The following is a 17,085-nucleotide window of genomic DNA, read 5'->3' on the forward strand; positions in this document are numbered from 1 at the left end:
TGTTGGTATGGTTGGAAAAGCTTTGGCGGTAAGTTGTATTAGTGTTGGTGCACCTATCAGGATCGGGACTGGGCAAAAAATTCTAACTCATAAGTACATTTTGGGTACAAATGGCCATGATGTGCCTAGACATAGACTTACCGAAAGAGGATCTATGATTTGAGACACGCTTAAAAAAGGAGCATGCAGCTTATCAAGGAAGACATTTTCTGGATTTGTAATAGGGGCTTTGAAGATTTTTTTTGGCTGGATAGTTGGGATGGTCATCCCCCTATTCTTTCTAAGTTCCCTCATCTTCATGCCATCTGCAACATTTTTATTGAGGTTGGGTGGAGTAAGGTGGAGGATTTTAAAACAGTTAAACATAGAGGTCAGGTAGAGGTGACTTGTTGGAAGGATCTACGTGAGTGGCCCTTGGGTGGCTCAATTGAGGACTATCTTGAGCTTGTTAGGATCTTGACAGGTAGTTTATGCAACTCCCTTAAAGGGAAGGACACTGGCTTGGGGTCTTGATCCAAAAGGGAAAAATTTTCGTAATTGCAGGCTATGCTGAGCTGAACCGACAATTGCATGGTCAAGTGGGTGTGTCATGGTGGAATAAAGTTTGGAATAGTTTCTCCTGGCCTAAGTGTAACTTTTTCTTATGGTTGGTTGCTCAAAGGAAATGCCTCACGTGGGAGAATCTTCATAAGAGAGGTTTCCAGGGACCCTCTATCTGTGTTCTTTGTTTGTGCAATGAAGAATGTAGTTCGCATTTGTTTTTTCACTACTCGTACTCTAGAGAGATCTTACATAGATGGTGGGAGGTATGGCAACATGTTTGTACTCATGCTTCTTACTTGGTTGGATTTTAGTAGAGCATGGGTAGACCTCCAACGAAGACCTCTTTCCTTCAGGTGGCTTACGTTATTGGTTGTATTCTCATTATTTGGAATCTTTGGCTAGAAAGAAATCATAGGATCTTTCAGGATTCCAAACTGGTGAGTTTTTCAGTTAAGGCAGAAGATTGTTAGCAAGCTTCAAGAGAGTATTTCTGCAAAGTGTGATCTATCTAATATTTTTGATCCTAGTGATTATGCTACTATAAAGAATTTGAATTTGGGGATCAGTAGTTTGGGTTGTACTGCTGGCAAAATATCTCGATAAACCAAGCAGAGGATTAATAGAGAAGGGAGGTGGACTCCTCCTCTCTTTGGCATTTAGAATATTAACACAAATGGTTCTTCTCATGGGAATCATGGGCATGCTAGAATTAGTGGTATTGGTAGAGGCAATGATGGGAATGTTTTCTTTTTCTCTATTTATATGGGGCAATATTCTAATAATTTGATGGAAGCTCTTTCTATTAGGATTGTTGTTGAGAGAGGATGTTCTCTTGGTTGGAAGAGGATAATTTGTGAGTCAAATTCTTAGATTGTGATTGATGTGCTGAATAAGAAAAAGTTGGATGATGTTAAGAATAACATCACAGCAAGGCCTACTCACTTGTTGGTCCAAAACAACATAAAAATTAGCTCAATCATCCATGGCCTATCCACATGGAAGAGAGTCTAAAAAATCCAGAATGGTATAGAGAAATAAATATACATAAACCATCAAAATACATCAAGACTAATAAAAGCCAAATCTGGAAAGTATTAACAGACCTCAAGATAGCCTCTGGTACAAAAATCCATTGGCAATTGGCTTTAGTGGCCAAACAGATTTTGAATTTGTGTAGTTCTTTGGATTATGTTTCCTTTTGTCATGTTCCTAGAAAGTGGAACAAAGTGGTCGATTGCTTGGTGAAGTAGGCTTTAGATAAAGTTGATGGTTGCGATATTGGGGAGGAGGAAGAATTATCTTTTAATTATCTTGAGACTTTGGAGAGGTTAATGTTGGAAGACAAAAGTTTGTAGCTCTATTTTCGGGATGTTCCATTTGGAACTTCTTGTTTTAGTGCTTTTGTCTTGGTTGGGCCTGGGGCCTTGGCGTTGTATTCCTGATTTCTCATGAATAAATATTTACCCCTTTTTTCAAAAAAAATAATAATTTGAATGAATTAAATTAAATTAAATAAGTAAAATATTTTGAAGACATGCATTTTAATAGGCGAGCTTTCTTTAGCTTCCTTCAATTTAATTTTTAGTCCTATTTGAATGTGGATCCAATATGTAGTGTATGGTCCAATCAACTTATACTTAGTCTAGTCACTTGTAGTACTAAGGTATTTATTTAATGGAAGTGCAAGTGCATAAATAGTTAACTAAGACTAATTTTTCCTCATATATCGTTTCACAAATTATTGAAAAATTTTAATTTTGCTAATATTTTACAAATGTTGTTGTAATAGTGTTGAATTAAATGAGCAGAGAAAACATATAAACAATTAAACTAAAATGAAAACAAATAGAAAATGAGCACATAACACAGCTATTTACGTGGTTCGCTCTAACTAGCTACATCTACGGGAAAGCAAGGAAATCATCTATTAATCGTTATCTAATAATACTTAATACATGGGTTGCACACAACCATTTATACAATTGTATTCATCTATGAAATGAACATCTCGAGGAAGGCGAATGGTCATGTGACCGTTGGGCTTCACATTCCCAACAATATCCCCCTTGAAGGCCAACTGGTACAACCATACACTAACATCCTTGCATTTCCATTGCTAAACTCATATTACAACCAGGCCCATCGAAGATTTGAGCTTCTCAAAAACTTTGTTCTAGAACACTTCGAATTAACCTTCTCCATGTCAAATCAGAGTTAACAATTTGCTTGTCAAGGGCATCTCCTCCCAAGTGAATGTCGCCTACAATAGAGAGCACACCATCTCCAACCTCAAACACTGAAACAAACGTTCTACCACCAAGATTTTTCTTTCCTAACATGCAAAACCTACATTCTCTACAATCTGCCTGGTAACAAGGAATTACATGATCCCCAAGTTTAACTTCAATAACACCATTCTCTGCAAGTTCATCCAGAGAAGAACCCTTATACACATACACAATACATTCATGTTTTACTATTCTCCCCTTGAATAGAACATCTAAAATCCTATCATCTTCCTCAAACACCATGAGATCTACCTCATCTTGCAGAGAATCAACAAAAACAAGTATAGTTTCATTATTCTTTCTCTCAAATCCATATGCCAATGAAGAAACAGTTGGCTCATTGATAATTTTCAAAACTTCGAACCCAATTGATGGTGAAATGACATTAAGAAGAACAATATTACTGACATCACCGACTAACACTCCAACCTAAAACGCTACCCCATCAAGACATGCTACAAACTTGGTCTGCAGACCCATTATACAAACGTTATAAGTCATTAGCGTATCCACACTCACCCACACATTTTCCTTGGGGCTGAATGTAGACTTCTGTGTGGCCCTTTCCAAGATCTTTTATGTCATGGTCATGGCATGTTTCATGAATCCAATGGAGGCAGAGGAGCGTTGTTGAGGATTCACTTTCTTCTTCTACGTTTCACTTATCACGGGCTCCAATCTGTATTGTTGTGACACCAGAGGATTGTCCCCACAATAAGGAGAAATGGTGTCTTTAGATGTTTGTCCCACATAAACCTCAGCAATTTCATTGGCACTAGAGCTCACACCACGAGGACTGATCAAAGAACCAAAAACACAAACGTTAGAGGATCGAGTTTCCCCTAAATTCATAGTCGTCTATGATTCCTTCTCACCACCACACTCGCCATCCATAGAAGCGTCCAACATTGCAACCTCATCAAAACTTATAACCGCATCAAAAAGCATGTTTATTTCCATGGTGTCGGGCTCCAAATCCATGAGCATAGCACGAGGAACAAAGCGCCCACAATCGTCAAAGCCAAGAGTTGAACCACCCGAACTTTCCTTCCATGCATCGCCTCTGCCCATCCCACCGTTAGCAGGACACACACAATTTTCTATAGGCCAATCACGACCTCTTCCATCCATGAGATCTATTTGCAATTTGTTTAGGCCAAATTCATTGTCTTCTGGTTGAACTACCAAGTCTTCTCCTCTTGCTCGTCGCTCCCCTGTATTTGGTCCTGTTAGAGTATTCGGGTATTTACTTGATTAATTAAACATTCTTTGTTTAATTATTTAAGTTCCCTTTATCTCTTTTACACTTAAGCTAACTTTAGGTGCATATAATTAATTATTTTAATTAATTATTATGTGCAAACCTAGGTTTTCCCTTTTTAGGGTTTCTTGACCTATTAAAGGTTGAGTTCTTTCTTTTCATTGTAAGAATCACATTACATATTTTTGTGAATATTGAGCTCTCTCTTTTTGAGCATATTCTCTGTGTTTTGTATGTTCTTCAGATTTTGCTTCCTTGCTTCTCCTTGTAACAGGTTATTCGGCTTGCAGAAGATCTTCAGGCTCCTGTGGTGTTGTATTTTCTCAACTCCTATATGGTATCAGAGCTCAGATCTGCAGCTACCTATTCCTGTTTTTTGAGAATTTTGCATTTGAAGCAGATCTGGGGTTTTAGGCTTTTTTTTGTGTGTGCTTAGGGTTAATGTTTTTTTTTTCTGAGCACTTTGGGCCTAAACGGACCTCACCATCGTGCTCAGAAGACCCAAAAACTCCTATAGTCATATAAAATTTATCTTTTTTTGACCCCTGAGCATCTGGGTGATTTTTTTTCTCTCCAAGCTAGGTCGTACGGCCCTGCCACACAAATCGAAGAAAAAAATTGAAGGAAAAAAAATTTGCCTTTTTACGGCATGCAGGCCGAATTGTTTTGATTTTTCAAAAAAAAAAAATCAAAACAAATAAAAAAAAAAATGCATCAAAAAGTTTTTTTCCAAAGCAATTTAGGGTATCAACCTGACAGGCCGGCGTCGTACGGACCTGTCAGGCCGGCCCCACCCGACGCCGCAGGCCTCCGGCTCCGGCTCCGGCAACACTGCAGGCTCTCGCCGGCCGAAACCTCCCGTCGCTAGCGACCACAGCACCGCTCCGGCGAAGATCTCCGGCCCCCACCGGCGAGCCTCTGCGCCGCTCCGGTACATGCCGGCGAGCCACCTTCGCCGGGCTGCGCCACCTCCGCCCAGCCGTTGCGCTGCTCCGCTCCAGCAACACCTCCGCCCGGCCCGAGCGCCACCTTCGCTCGGCCCAAGCCTCACCTCCGCCCGGAGCACAACCAATCCCTCCTCTCTAGTCTTTTTGAGAGGGGGTTGGTTTTTTGGGCCTAGATCGTGCATCCGGAGTCGGATTTTGGCGAACGAATAGGCGTTGGAAAGGTGACTCCATGCCAGACCTTGTGGTGGTGGAATTTTTTCCTAGATCTGCTATTTGATTGTGTTTTTTACCAGTCAAATTCGGGCTTCTTTTTTGCACTTCTGGGGCCATAGAATGGGCAAACGGACTCCATTTTTCGAGAACAAATAGGCGTCGGAAAGCTGGTTCCGAGGCCGACCTCATGGTGTTGGTAATTTTTTCCAATTTTTCTGTTTGACTGTGTTTTTTTGCAGTCAAAGTGAGGTCTCTTTTTTGCACTCCGGGAGACGTAGAATGAGCATCCGACCTTCGTTTTTCGAAAACTTTATATTTTCGGAAAGCGTGTTCTGTGTACTTTCCAAAAATATGAGTTTTTTTTTCCAGATTTGTTACATGCATATTTTATTCAGTTTTTTTCTTTTCAGCACTCTAGTGGATATCGTGGTTGTTTCAGGTCCTGGGATCTCTTTTTTGAGCAGGATGTCTCTGTTTTGATTCTCATTTCTATTTCCAATCTTCTTATCATTGTAGCTTGTAATTATGCAAACGCACTGAGATAAAGTGTCATCATGCATTGTTTACTTGGAATCTTGCATATCTTGTGTCTTGTTGTACATGCACTGTTGATCAAGTGCCATGAGGGGGTTGATGTTTGCCTTTGTTTGCCATCTTCCTTTGTCAAGTGAGTGTTCCTTCCACGACATTCGCCTCATGATGATGTGTCTCAGCACCTTTGATGTTCTTGGTTCTTCGTCATGCAGTTGTTTTTGGCTGTCCTTTTCAGTGTTCCTGTCCCTCTCCCACTTCCGCATTATGGGGAGGTTTATCCTGTTGGTTCTAATGCTTCTGTGGTTCGATTGATCAGCTCTTTAGGCTTTGGTTTCTCATGCCATCTGTATCTTCAATTTCAGTTGTTTTGCCTTGTTTGCCTCCTGATTCGAGTAGTGTCATTTGAGGGCACTCATGCAGATTATCGTCTTCTCTACCTGGTCATGTTCTAGTTCAGTGGATGTTCTTCAGATCAGCAGTTATTCTTCGACAGAGTTTGCATGTTCTTCATGCTTCAGTGGTGTTCTTTTATCTCTTTTTGGAGAGGAGTTTTTTTCCCACTGGGTTTTCTCCATTGTCTCCGTTTCATAGAGATTTCATTGTATTTGGGTACCTAATCAGGCCTTGTTGTCGGGACCCATCTTTATTGCTTTCAGTAGCTGTTCTAGGTTTTAGCTTCTCCCTAAGTCTAGCTTAAGGGGGGGTGTTAGAGTATTCGGGTATTTACTTGATTAATTAAACATTCTTTGCTTAATTATTTAAGTTCCCTTTATCTCTTTTACACTTAAGCTAACTTTAGGTGCATATAATTAATTATTTTAATTAATTATTATGTGCAAACCTAGGTTTTCCCTTTTTAGGGTTTCTTGACCTATTAAAGGTTGAGTTCTTTCTTTTCATTGTAAGAATCACATTACATATTTTTGTGAATATTGAGCTCTCTCTTTTTTAGCATATTCTCTGTGTTTTGTATGTTCTTCAGATTTTGCTTCATTGCTTCTCCTTGTAACAGGTTATTCGGCTTGCAGAAGATCTTCAGGCTCCTGTGGTGTTGTATTTTCTCAACTCCTATAGGTCCAATGATATCTACGACCTTGACCACTTGTGGTTTCTTTCCACCAAAGAGAATCTTCTCTATCAACAAGCGATGCATTTATGCGAGGAAAGAGTTCTTTGTCAAGCCCTGTCTGACTCAAGGTCTCTTCAAAAAAACCCCTCTTTCTCGAAGTTGTCTTTTTTCGAATTCATCATATGACACAAAACCTCCATTTTTTGTTTCATAAAAATCCGTTGGTCTGTGAGTAACAAATTCTCTTCCTTCAACCTCACAATTTTATTGTTCTGATAATCCTCCCAATTCTCTATCTCATCTTCGTCAAGTTCATCTTCACTCACCTTAGCTTCTTTAAACTCTTCTACTTCTTCAACAACTTCACATCCTTTTGAGTCTAAATTGTCCATAAATTCATTGATGACATAATCAGTTTCATGTTCTACCATATCTACTCAATCCAACCATGGCTCTGATACCAATTATTAATTTAAACGAGTAGAGAAAACATATAAACAATTAAACTAAAATGAAAACAAACATAAAATGAACACATAACACAGCTATTTATGTGGTTCACCCTAACTAGTTGCATCCTTGGGAAAGAAGGGAAATCATCTATTAATTGTTATCTAGTAATATTCATACATGGGTTATACAATCATATTCAGCTATGAAAAGAAAAATTGGGAGAAGGAGAATGGTCATGTGACCATTGGGCTTCACATTCCCAACAAATAGTGCATAAATAGTTAATTAAGACTAATTTTTCCACATATTGTTTCACAAATTATTTTAAAATTTTAATTTTGCTAATATTCTAGCATTATGATTATTAATAATTAATATTTAATTAAATGGACCATTTAATGCTTTGTGTATTATTACTTACAATCATTAAACCAAAATAAACAAACAAACATCCACTTAAAAACACCATCTATCATTGCATTTTTTACACCTCACAAATTATCTATGCTTGCTTAAAAATTTCAAAATCAAAATTGTTTTAAAACAAATTTTTTATATATTATTAGAATTATAGAAATGTACAACCATTGATGTATGGATTTTGCTCATTTGTGTTGTGCATTACATTCTAGAATTTCTTTCAAATACTTTGAAAGATTTATTCAACCATTTCACTTCAAACTCATTACTAACAAACTCTTTATTATCTATGAATATTAAATATTTTTATAATTTGATATCTCTAGGCACATCTTACTTAGATTTTTAAAAATATAGGTATGTTAGTTACACCAAAGGCATATTAAACTCACATAAGATGCACAAACACCTATTAATAAAAACTAGAAGCATTTTATTTGACGTGTTTGTGACACTTTAAGTGCATGAAAAGAAAGAAATATTTTATTTATTTTCTCCTTTCAACTACCACTCACTTTGAGTTTAAGTGATCAATCAATTATGTCTATCTCCATCATTCAATTAGTTAACTTGTAATTATCTCAATCAAATTTAATAATAATATAATATTAATAATGTAGTCTTACTAGATTTTTTGTTTTAGTCAAGAGTTTAATAGAAATATAAAACTATAATAATACCTTAAAAATAATATTAATTTCAATACCATAATATTTTAATATTAATTACAATACAAAAATAAAATATGTTTTAAGTAGAATAATGAAAAAATGTGTTGTCTCTATGCATAAAGAAGGTATGCTAGTTATTACATGGAAGACATTTTATATTCACATATGGATGCATGTTCAACATTAGTCATAAAAAACTAAAAGTATTTAATTTGACATGTTTGTGACACTTAAATGCATGAAAAACAAAAAATTATTTTATTATTATTGTTTAACTTAATTTTATTTATTTTCTACTCTCGTGCACCGAGTTTAATGATCAACCAATTTGCCTATCTCCATCATACAATCTACAGTTCACTTTTTTCTTAAGGATAAAAATATAATAATAATATTATTATTTGATAATATAAATATATTAAAACATACTAATTAATCATATATTGATAATAATTTAATATTAATTACAATATAATAATATAATAAAATTTTAAGTGGAATGATGAACAAATATGGTATCTTTGGGCCTACTAATTTTATCCTCTCATGCACTCAATTAACTAATTTTTCACCTTTCAACTACTTTAACTAATCAATCAATTTGTCTATTTCCATCATGCAATCAAGTATATTTGTAATTATCTTGAAATCTAATATTATTAATAATGAGGGATTGAAATGTCCCTAATAAAATCCATTTTTTTCAAAAATAAGGATAAGAAGAATATGAAATAAAAATATAATAATAATAATTTGGTAATATAAATATATATATTAAGACATAATAATATATTCACGTATTGATAATAATTTAATATTAATTATAATATCATAATATAATAATTGTTAAATTTAGCTATGAAGCCACCCAAGATCAATGTGACTAAAGGAAAGCAATACTAGAATCCAAAGATGAACAAAGAACAAAGCGCTAGAATCTAGAGATGAACAAAGAACGAAGCGCACATAGGGAGAGGTGAGGGCTTGTTTATATAGATAAATATGAACATATAAAACCAAGAGGGTGTGACATTCAACCACCCAAATGTGGTGTGAATGACACATGTGATTGTAGGATTCTGCCACATGTCCTCATTCTAATATAACCTAAGCAAGTTTAGTAATGTGTAGGAAATAAAAATATAGGTATGCTAGTCATAAACCTTACCTCAATTTTATCTCTAACTGTAAACTTAGATGTAACTCTAACCCCAATCTTAACCCTTATTTTATCTTTGACCTTAACCCTAACCCTACGACTAATCCTAAAATCCCAACATTAACGTCAACTCTAATCTTAATTTTATCGTAAACTCTAACCCCAAACCCTAATTCTATTTCTAGCCCAACCATGTTTTCTAATATTAACCTTATCTCTAATTCTATATCTAAACCTATTATTTCTAATCTTGACCTTAACCTTAACCCTAATTCTATTTTTAACCCTAACCTTATTCCTAAACTTAGTGCTCACCCTAATCCTCATCTCAACCCTATCCTAATCTTAATTCTATCTCTAATCATAACCCTAACCCTAACTCCAACCCTACCTCTAACTCTAACTCTAACCCTAATTAATTTAGGATCTTCCATATTACATTACAAATGCTACTAATTAAAACATCTATTTTTAATCAGTTCTTCACATCTGAAGAAAGATATTATATATCAAGATCGCGATCTTTTGTCTACCCAATCCGTAGGGCACATTTTTAATGAAAGCCGTATGCTCCTTCAAATCTGGAAATAAAATGTCTAATAATCATTATACCTCTTAATCTAATACTTGTTCTCTTCACCAAATTCCTATAAAAAACATGACGAATCATGTGAAGCGAATCCTTTACTCTCGCCGCGTGCAAATATTTTAAGTTGTACCTATGCATTAGGGTCATGATTATCTTGGATTCTTTTATTGCGCGATAAGAATTTTGACAAAAGTAGCAGCTAAAAACACTTTATTTTTGCCTTAGCCTAAACTCCCAACTCACAAACTTTTCCATTGCGGGGGTCTTAATGTCCCGTACGTAAACGCGCATCAGGGCGACCGGGATGGCCGGCGTTTTGCTTCGACACGTGTAAACGTACCACACCTTGGACAGACTGGCAAAGAGAAGATATTTTAGTGGTATATAATAAAAATATAAGAATGCAGTTAAAAACCAAATCTGGAAAAGCAGAGCTTCTCTCTCTCTCTCTCTTCTTGAGATGACAGGAGCATGCTGCCCGCCTTTTCCTTCGCGTACTATTATGCACGTGTCGATCAGCCCGCGAGATGCCGCACTGTGATTGGCCCGTCCGACAGGAACGGAAGGTACAGTAAAGATAAGTCGCCGTGCGGTACCGATGTCGAACACGTGGAACGGAAACCCGGATGATGCAACGGGTGGCATTGACGTCGTTGTAAACGCGGGGCCCGCACGTGTCGCATCGCTTAGGTGTACAACCTTCCTCTGCCCGCCGGGCATTTTCCATTTATCATCATCAACTTTGGTAGACGATATTATTCGCCCTTTACCATTCGCTACAATTATTTTTATCTCAGGGTGTACTGCGTTTTTAATCAGAAAATTTGCTTCTTTTGTAATGCCGGAGGAGAGTTGTTTTATCTCTTGCTGTTCCAGGCAGCTTAGAGGCGGCGTTCTGAAAATAAAAGACGGTTGAGAATATATAACTCTGGTTTTTGGGCTCGCTAAATTTGGGCTTTGGTTTCGGAAGGGGTAGTGGTTTTCTGGGTTTTCTTTGGCCTGCAAATTTAGCGAGCCTTTTTTGTGGGCAAGAAGGAGAGATGAGATCCAGGCGAAGAAAGGCAGCGGAATGCCCGATGGAAAGGAGGAGAAGCAACCCTCTCTTCAGAGGACTATAGCCCATCTTGTTTATTTTGGCAGGCGAGTTACGCAATTATTCTCTCTCTCTCTCTCTCTGTAATGAATGGGTTTAATTTTATTTGACTATGTAGCATCCTTATATTTGGAATTTTAGTTTGGTCTCCTTTCTAAATGAACAAGAGAGAATTCTCAACATTTGTAAAGCAAATTTTGTTAACGGGATCCATGAAATTGCGTACCTTGTATAAAGTAATCTCTCCAATGCATAGAATTTGTTGTACTTGCTGCAAATGTGTGGAAGTTGCTGCGTCTGATGTGTTAAGGCTGTGTTAATATGTGTGTAGAAGCCTGTACAATTATTTACAGTGTCGTATATTTGGGCGAGAGATATACAGTGAGTATATAGCATGCGATGTGACAGGATGCTTTTTATGTCCTATGGAGAAAATTGGTCTGACTCGAGTGTGTCTAGCTGTGTTTCATACGGATGTTTTTAGTACCTAGCTGCTATTCTTATTTGTGTCAATGATGCAAATACATCATGTACTCTGGATGTCTTGTTTTAAGTTTTGGTTGTAAGGTTTTGTTTCATTTCTTCCGCCATTGTCTGACAGCACAGCAGAACAAAACTACATTTAAGGCCTCTGAATATGCGTTGTTGCGGAGGTCCATATTGATATAAATTGCTGTTGGTAAGCCGTGTCTACGGTGATAAAGATAAGAGAAGAGGAACGGTGATGGAGGAAATCGCAGTGGCGAAAGCCGTAGGTTGCCGTTGCCGCTGTTTATCAGAATGCGCTTGTGAGTATGGGTGTCAGGCTAAAAGCCGTGCTGCTCGACGGAGGCGGATGGAGATCCGACAGTTCAAACTGGTTGCTGCAAATGCAGCGGCCATATCGTCGGGGCCGAGCAAAAAGAGAGCTAAGCTGGGCCATAATGGCCGCCGTACCTCGGATGAAGCGGCAGACGAAAGGGAAGAAAATCCGGTGACAGAAAAGGCGGCGAGATCTGTCGGTTCTTCGCAGCCGTGGGTTTTGGCGTCAAGAGACAGGGACGTAGTCTCGTGCCCACAGCATGGCGTGGTGTCAATCTGCGGTAGAAGGCGGGAAATGGAGGACGCCGTGAGGGTTGTTCCGTCCTTCGTGGCTGGAGCCGATGGCGTCTACCATTTCTTTGCGGTCTTTGACGGCCATGGCGGATCCCAGGTACGTGAAAAGTTCAGGAACCAACTTTTGACGGTTTTTTTCAACATCCTTTAAAGCATAACAGTGTTCATGTTGTTTTGAGATGCGGGTTTATTTGGTTTTGATGGGATTTAGGCGGCTTTGCACTGCAAGGAGCGGCTCCATGAGGCCTTAGCGGAGGAGATCCGTTTGACGGACCCTGTAACGGCGACGGAGTGGGAGTCCGTGATGAAGGCATGTTTTCTCAAGATGGACGTGGAGGTTGCGGGGCTTTGCGGAAGTGGAAAGCAGCTCGACGGTCGGGGGTTCGAATCTCAAGGACACACTGAAACTTCAGAACCCTCTGAAGCCAGGGCGACGGAGACCGTAGGATCAACAGCTGTGGTTGCAGTGGTGAGCAGCAGACAGATTGTGGTGGCCAACTGCGGAGATTCCAGAGCCGTTCTCTCTACCGCTGACAATTCTGTTGCGCTCTCTGCCGATCACAAGGTGCATTCAATTAGAATTTTTTAGAAAAAGAAGAAAAATGAATTGTTGTCTTAATGAAGTACGCGTATTTTTATAAGGTTATCTGGTAACGCACATGAAAATAGTGCACTAAATATGAACGAATTTGTTATACCTAATAGCGAGATAAACTATGACTTGAGTGTGAGCAGCCCGAGGGGGCGGAAGAGATGGCGCGAATTGAAGCCGCGGGCGGCAGGGTTATTTATTGGAACGGATACCGTGTTTTAGGTGTACTGGCCATGTCTCGAGCAATAGGTAAGGAAAAAACAAGTTAAATTTCTTGCATCAAATATTTCTGTGTAAAACATTTTGTTATACAGATGTTTACTTGAAAGTTTGAGTAAAAAGTAGATATATTTATGAACGTTTTTATGAATAAGACACTAGTATCTGTAGAATGGTGAAGGGGCTAGCGAATCCTTATGTAAGCGCATAGATTTTGTAAATGAATTAACATCTCTATAATAAATAAATAAATAAATCAACTAAAGATCTTACATTAAATACATAATGGACGAGTCTGAACAAAAAATACCTTGAGATTTAGGAGCCTGAGCATTTGAAATCCTGAGAGCATATTACGAGTTATAGACGAGTCTGAACAAATTTTTTACTTTGATGTTAGAATTTGAAATCCTTAGAGCAGATTACGAGTTAATGGACGAGTTTGAACAAAATATATACTTTAAGGTTAGAATTTGAAATCCTTTGAGGTTAGAATTTGAGTTTATGGACGAGTCTGAACAAAATATTTACTTTGAGGTTAGAATTTGAAATCCTTAGAACAGATTACGAGTTTGTGGACGAGTGTGAACAAAATATTTACCTTTGAGGTTAGAATTTGAAATCCTTAGAGCAGATAACGAATTTATGGACGAGTCTGAACAAAATATTTACCTTGAGGTTCAGAGCCTGAACATTTGAAATGCCGAGAGCAGATTAAGAATCATCTTAAATGAATTAGTGATATCTAGAATAAACAAATCAACTAATGATCTTTTATTAAATAAATAACGGCGACTAGAACAAACTATTAAACCTTGAGGTTCAGAAGCCCGAGCATATGAAATCCTGAGAACAGTCTACGAGTCTATTATCTATTTTTTGTAAAACGATTTAACGATCTCAATAATAAATAATTCAACAAACGATCTTCCAGTATATAAATGATGGACGAGTATAAACAAAATATTTAACTCGAGGGTCAGGAGCCTGAGCATTTGAAATCCAGAGAACAGGTTACGATTTTATTTTCAACATAAGCAATTAGGAATATTTACAAAGGAATTCGGTCCACCGTCCATTAGTACATACACAATGTGTATATTGCAAGTTAATAGAATACGTACACAAAATGAAGCCAGCAGAGGCGTGTGGCCTCATTAAGGGAGAGGCGGAAGCAATAGGAAAAACCTGAATTCTGAACAGTTCGTTTGACCAAATATATTCAAAATATAGTGGAATAGATGCAGTCAGTCAACGTAAAACACATCCAATCGAATAGTCTATACCAATTTCACACACCGTAGTAAATATATGTACCAATTTTCGAACTAGATTATAATTAAGAATAGCCGGACGGGACGCCAAAATGTCTACTGAGTATGTACGCCAAAATGTCAATACAATGATACTGAGTTTTCAAGGCCATAAAACTGAGTTCAGACCAGGGTTTGACTAGAACAAATCTTTTCCTAGGGTTTGAATAAGCAGACAAGCAATCGAAGCGAGCAATGACGTGTAAATTGTTTTACAGGAATCAAATCTTTGGACAAACACATATTAATAAAAACAATGAAGAAAAAACAATGAAGAAGAATTTATGGTCATAAAAATATAAATATAGTTATAAAAAAGTGTTGCAACTCAGCATGAAGCTGATGAATAGATATACACATTGAATATACCTATTGAAGTGCAATTAAATTGACTTTTGCAGAGAATCAAATCTTTGGACACACATACATTATAAAAACAGTGAAGAAGAATTTATGGTCCTAAAAATATAGATATTCTAAAAAAAAGTGTTGCAACTCGGAATGAATCTGGTCAACCGATACACAATGTATATATTTATTTTGAAGTGCAATTCCTGTTAATTGTTTCACAGGAATGAAATGTTTGGACAAACATATATAATAAATATAGTGAAGGAGGATTTCTGATCATAAAAAAATAAATATTGTAATAAAAAAGTGTTGCAACACAGAATGAAAATGAATCAGATGAACGGATACACAATGTGTATACCTATTTAAGTGCAGGAGACAAGTATATTGTTTTACAGGAATCAAATCTTTGGACAAACATACAGTGAAGAAGAATTTATGGCCCTAAAAATATAAATATTGTGAAAAAAAGTGTTCCAACTCAGAATGAATCTGGTCAACCGATACACAATGTATATATTTATTTTGAAGTGCAATGAAGTGTAAATTGTTTTACAGGAATCAAATCTTTGGACAAACATTTATAATAAATATTGTGAATGAGGAATTCTGCTCATAAAAATATAAATATTGTAATAAAAAAGTGTTGCAACACAATGAAAATGAATCAGATGAACGAATACACAATGTATATACCTATTGAAGTGCAAATGACGTGTAAATTGTTTCAGGAATCAAATCTTTGAACAAACATATAAAGTATAGTGAAGGAGAATTTCTTATCATAAATATGTAAATATGGGAAAGCTGATGAAGGGATACACAATGTATATACCTCTTGTTGAAGTGCAGGAGACAAGTATTTGAAGCCGTACGTGATTGCAGAGCCGGATCTGAGAGTGAGAGAGAGAAATGCAGAGGAAGAGTGCCTGATTCTGGCAAGCGACGGCCTTTGGGACGTCGTGTCAAACGATGTGGCGTGTGAAGTGTCGCGCAGATGCCTGGCGTTTCATGGCAGAGGAGGAGGAAGGAATAGCAGCTACGAACATATCAATGGCGGCGACAAGGCAGATCCGCCGTCGGAATCACCCGCAGCCACGGCAGCAGCGTTGCTAACAAAACTAGCCCTCGCGCGTGGCAGCTCTGATAACATCAGCGTAATTGTTGTCGATCTCAGGAAGCCTCGATAATTGCTCCTTTTCATTCTTTCTTATATTTCAAATTTTCATTACATTCCGCATCAAAGTATGCATCGCTTAATATTATTATAAAATTATATTTTGTAAATACTTTTCCAGAATTGAGAGGACAAATATACTGTCCCTTTCTAGATGTTGTTGCTATGACTGACACGTGGAGCGAGACATACATACTAATGTAGACCAAATTCAGCTCAAAGGAGGGCAAATGTTTTTTTCTTCGTTCCTTTGATTTTTTGTTTCGAGAAGCTTCTGAATTTGTTAGCACATTATATATATATATAAAATTTGCAAAGACACTTTTCATTATTATTATTAAGTCGATAAACTGAAAGATGAATGTGTAAAGTCCTTGGGACGGTCTTTAATACCAAATTTATCACAGATTATTAAGTTCGTTCCATTTATTTTTAATATTTAAATAATGATTTTATTTTTTTTAGAAAAGAAGTTGTTTTAAATACTTAGAATTTCATAGATGCGATTTTTTTTATTTTTTTTAAATTGTTTTATGCTCTATAAATGGATTTATAGACGCATTTGGTGTTTTGGACAATTTATTTTTTTCTAAACCGTTGTGTAGAAAATGATGTCATGGATTATTTTTATTTTTTTATTCTGTTGAATAATAAACTCTTTTGAAGGATCTTACATATATGGATTATTTATTTTTGAAATTTATAGAAAAGGTTTTGGTATATATATAGTTCAAGTGGAATATCTTAATATATCTTTTATGTCAAAAGTCGCAATTGTTGCAATTAATTCGAGTTAATTTATGTGAAGAATTCAAAAGTTGAAGGTAAATCATTTATATTAGGGTAAACAAATCTGTCCTAGGCTAAACAGCAGTATACAGATGAAGAATATGATGAAGATTTTGTAATTGATTTTCACACGTGCAAGAAAACTTGGTGTGTAAAAGGGCGTGGAAAAGGGCGTGCAAAAGTACCAGAGGTAAATTGTGTGCAAAAGTGCAAAATTTATGTCTTTGGGAAACGAAAAGTAAATTGTGTGAAAAACAGCTTAAGTATGTTTTTAAAATGTAGATTGTGTGCAATAGAGCAACATAAATT

At 36.8% G+C, this 17,085-nt stretch overlaps 1 protein-coding gene across 2 annotated transcripts; it reads left to right on the plus strand.

Moving 5' to 3' along the window:
* The first annotated feature begins 10,889 nt into the window (after window positions 1–10,889).
* LOC131036106 (protein phosphatase 2C 51) lies at window positions 10,890–16,321 on the plus strand. Of its 2 annotated transcripts, none has more exons than XM_057967918.2 (5): window positions 10,890–11,287; window positions 11,842–12,432; window positions 12,547–12,900; window positions 13,071–13,176; window positions 15,663–16,321. In XM_057967918.2, exons 2-5 carry the CDS (start codon window positions 11,965–11,967, stop codon window positions 15,998–16,000), a joined length of 1,266 nt encoding a protein of 421 aa, XP_057823901.2. In that variant the 5' UTR covers window positions 10,890–11,287; window positions 11,842–11,964; the 3' UTR covers window positions 16,001–16,321. The 2 variants fall into 2 exon arrangements, with proteins under 2 accessions (XP_057823901.2, XP_057823902.2); XM_057967919.2 differs by having other exon boundaries at window positions 11,847–12,432.
* The last annotated feature ends 764 nt before the right edge of the window (window positions 16,322–17,085 follow it).

This window comes from Cryptomeria japonica, chromosome 4, assembly GCF_030272615.1.
Source record: "Cryptomeria japonica chromosome 4, Sugi_1.0, whole genome shotgun sequence".
NCBI classification, from domain to species: Eukaryota; Viridiplantae; Streptophyta; class Pinopsida; order Cupressales; family Cupressaceae; genus Cryptomeria; species Cryptomeria japonica.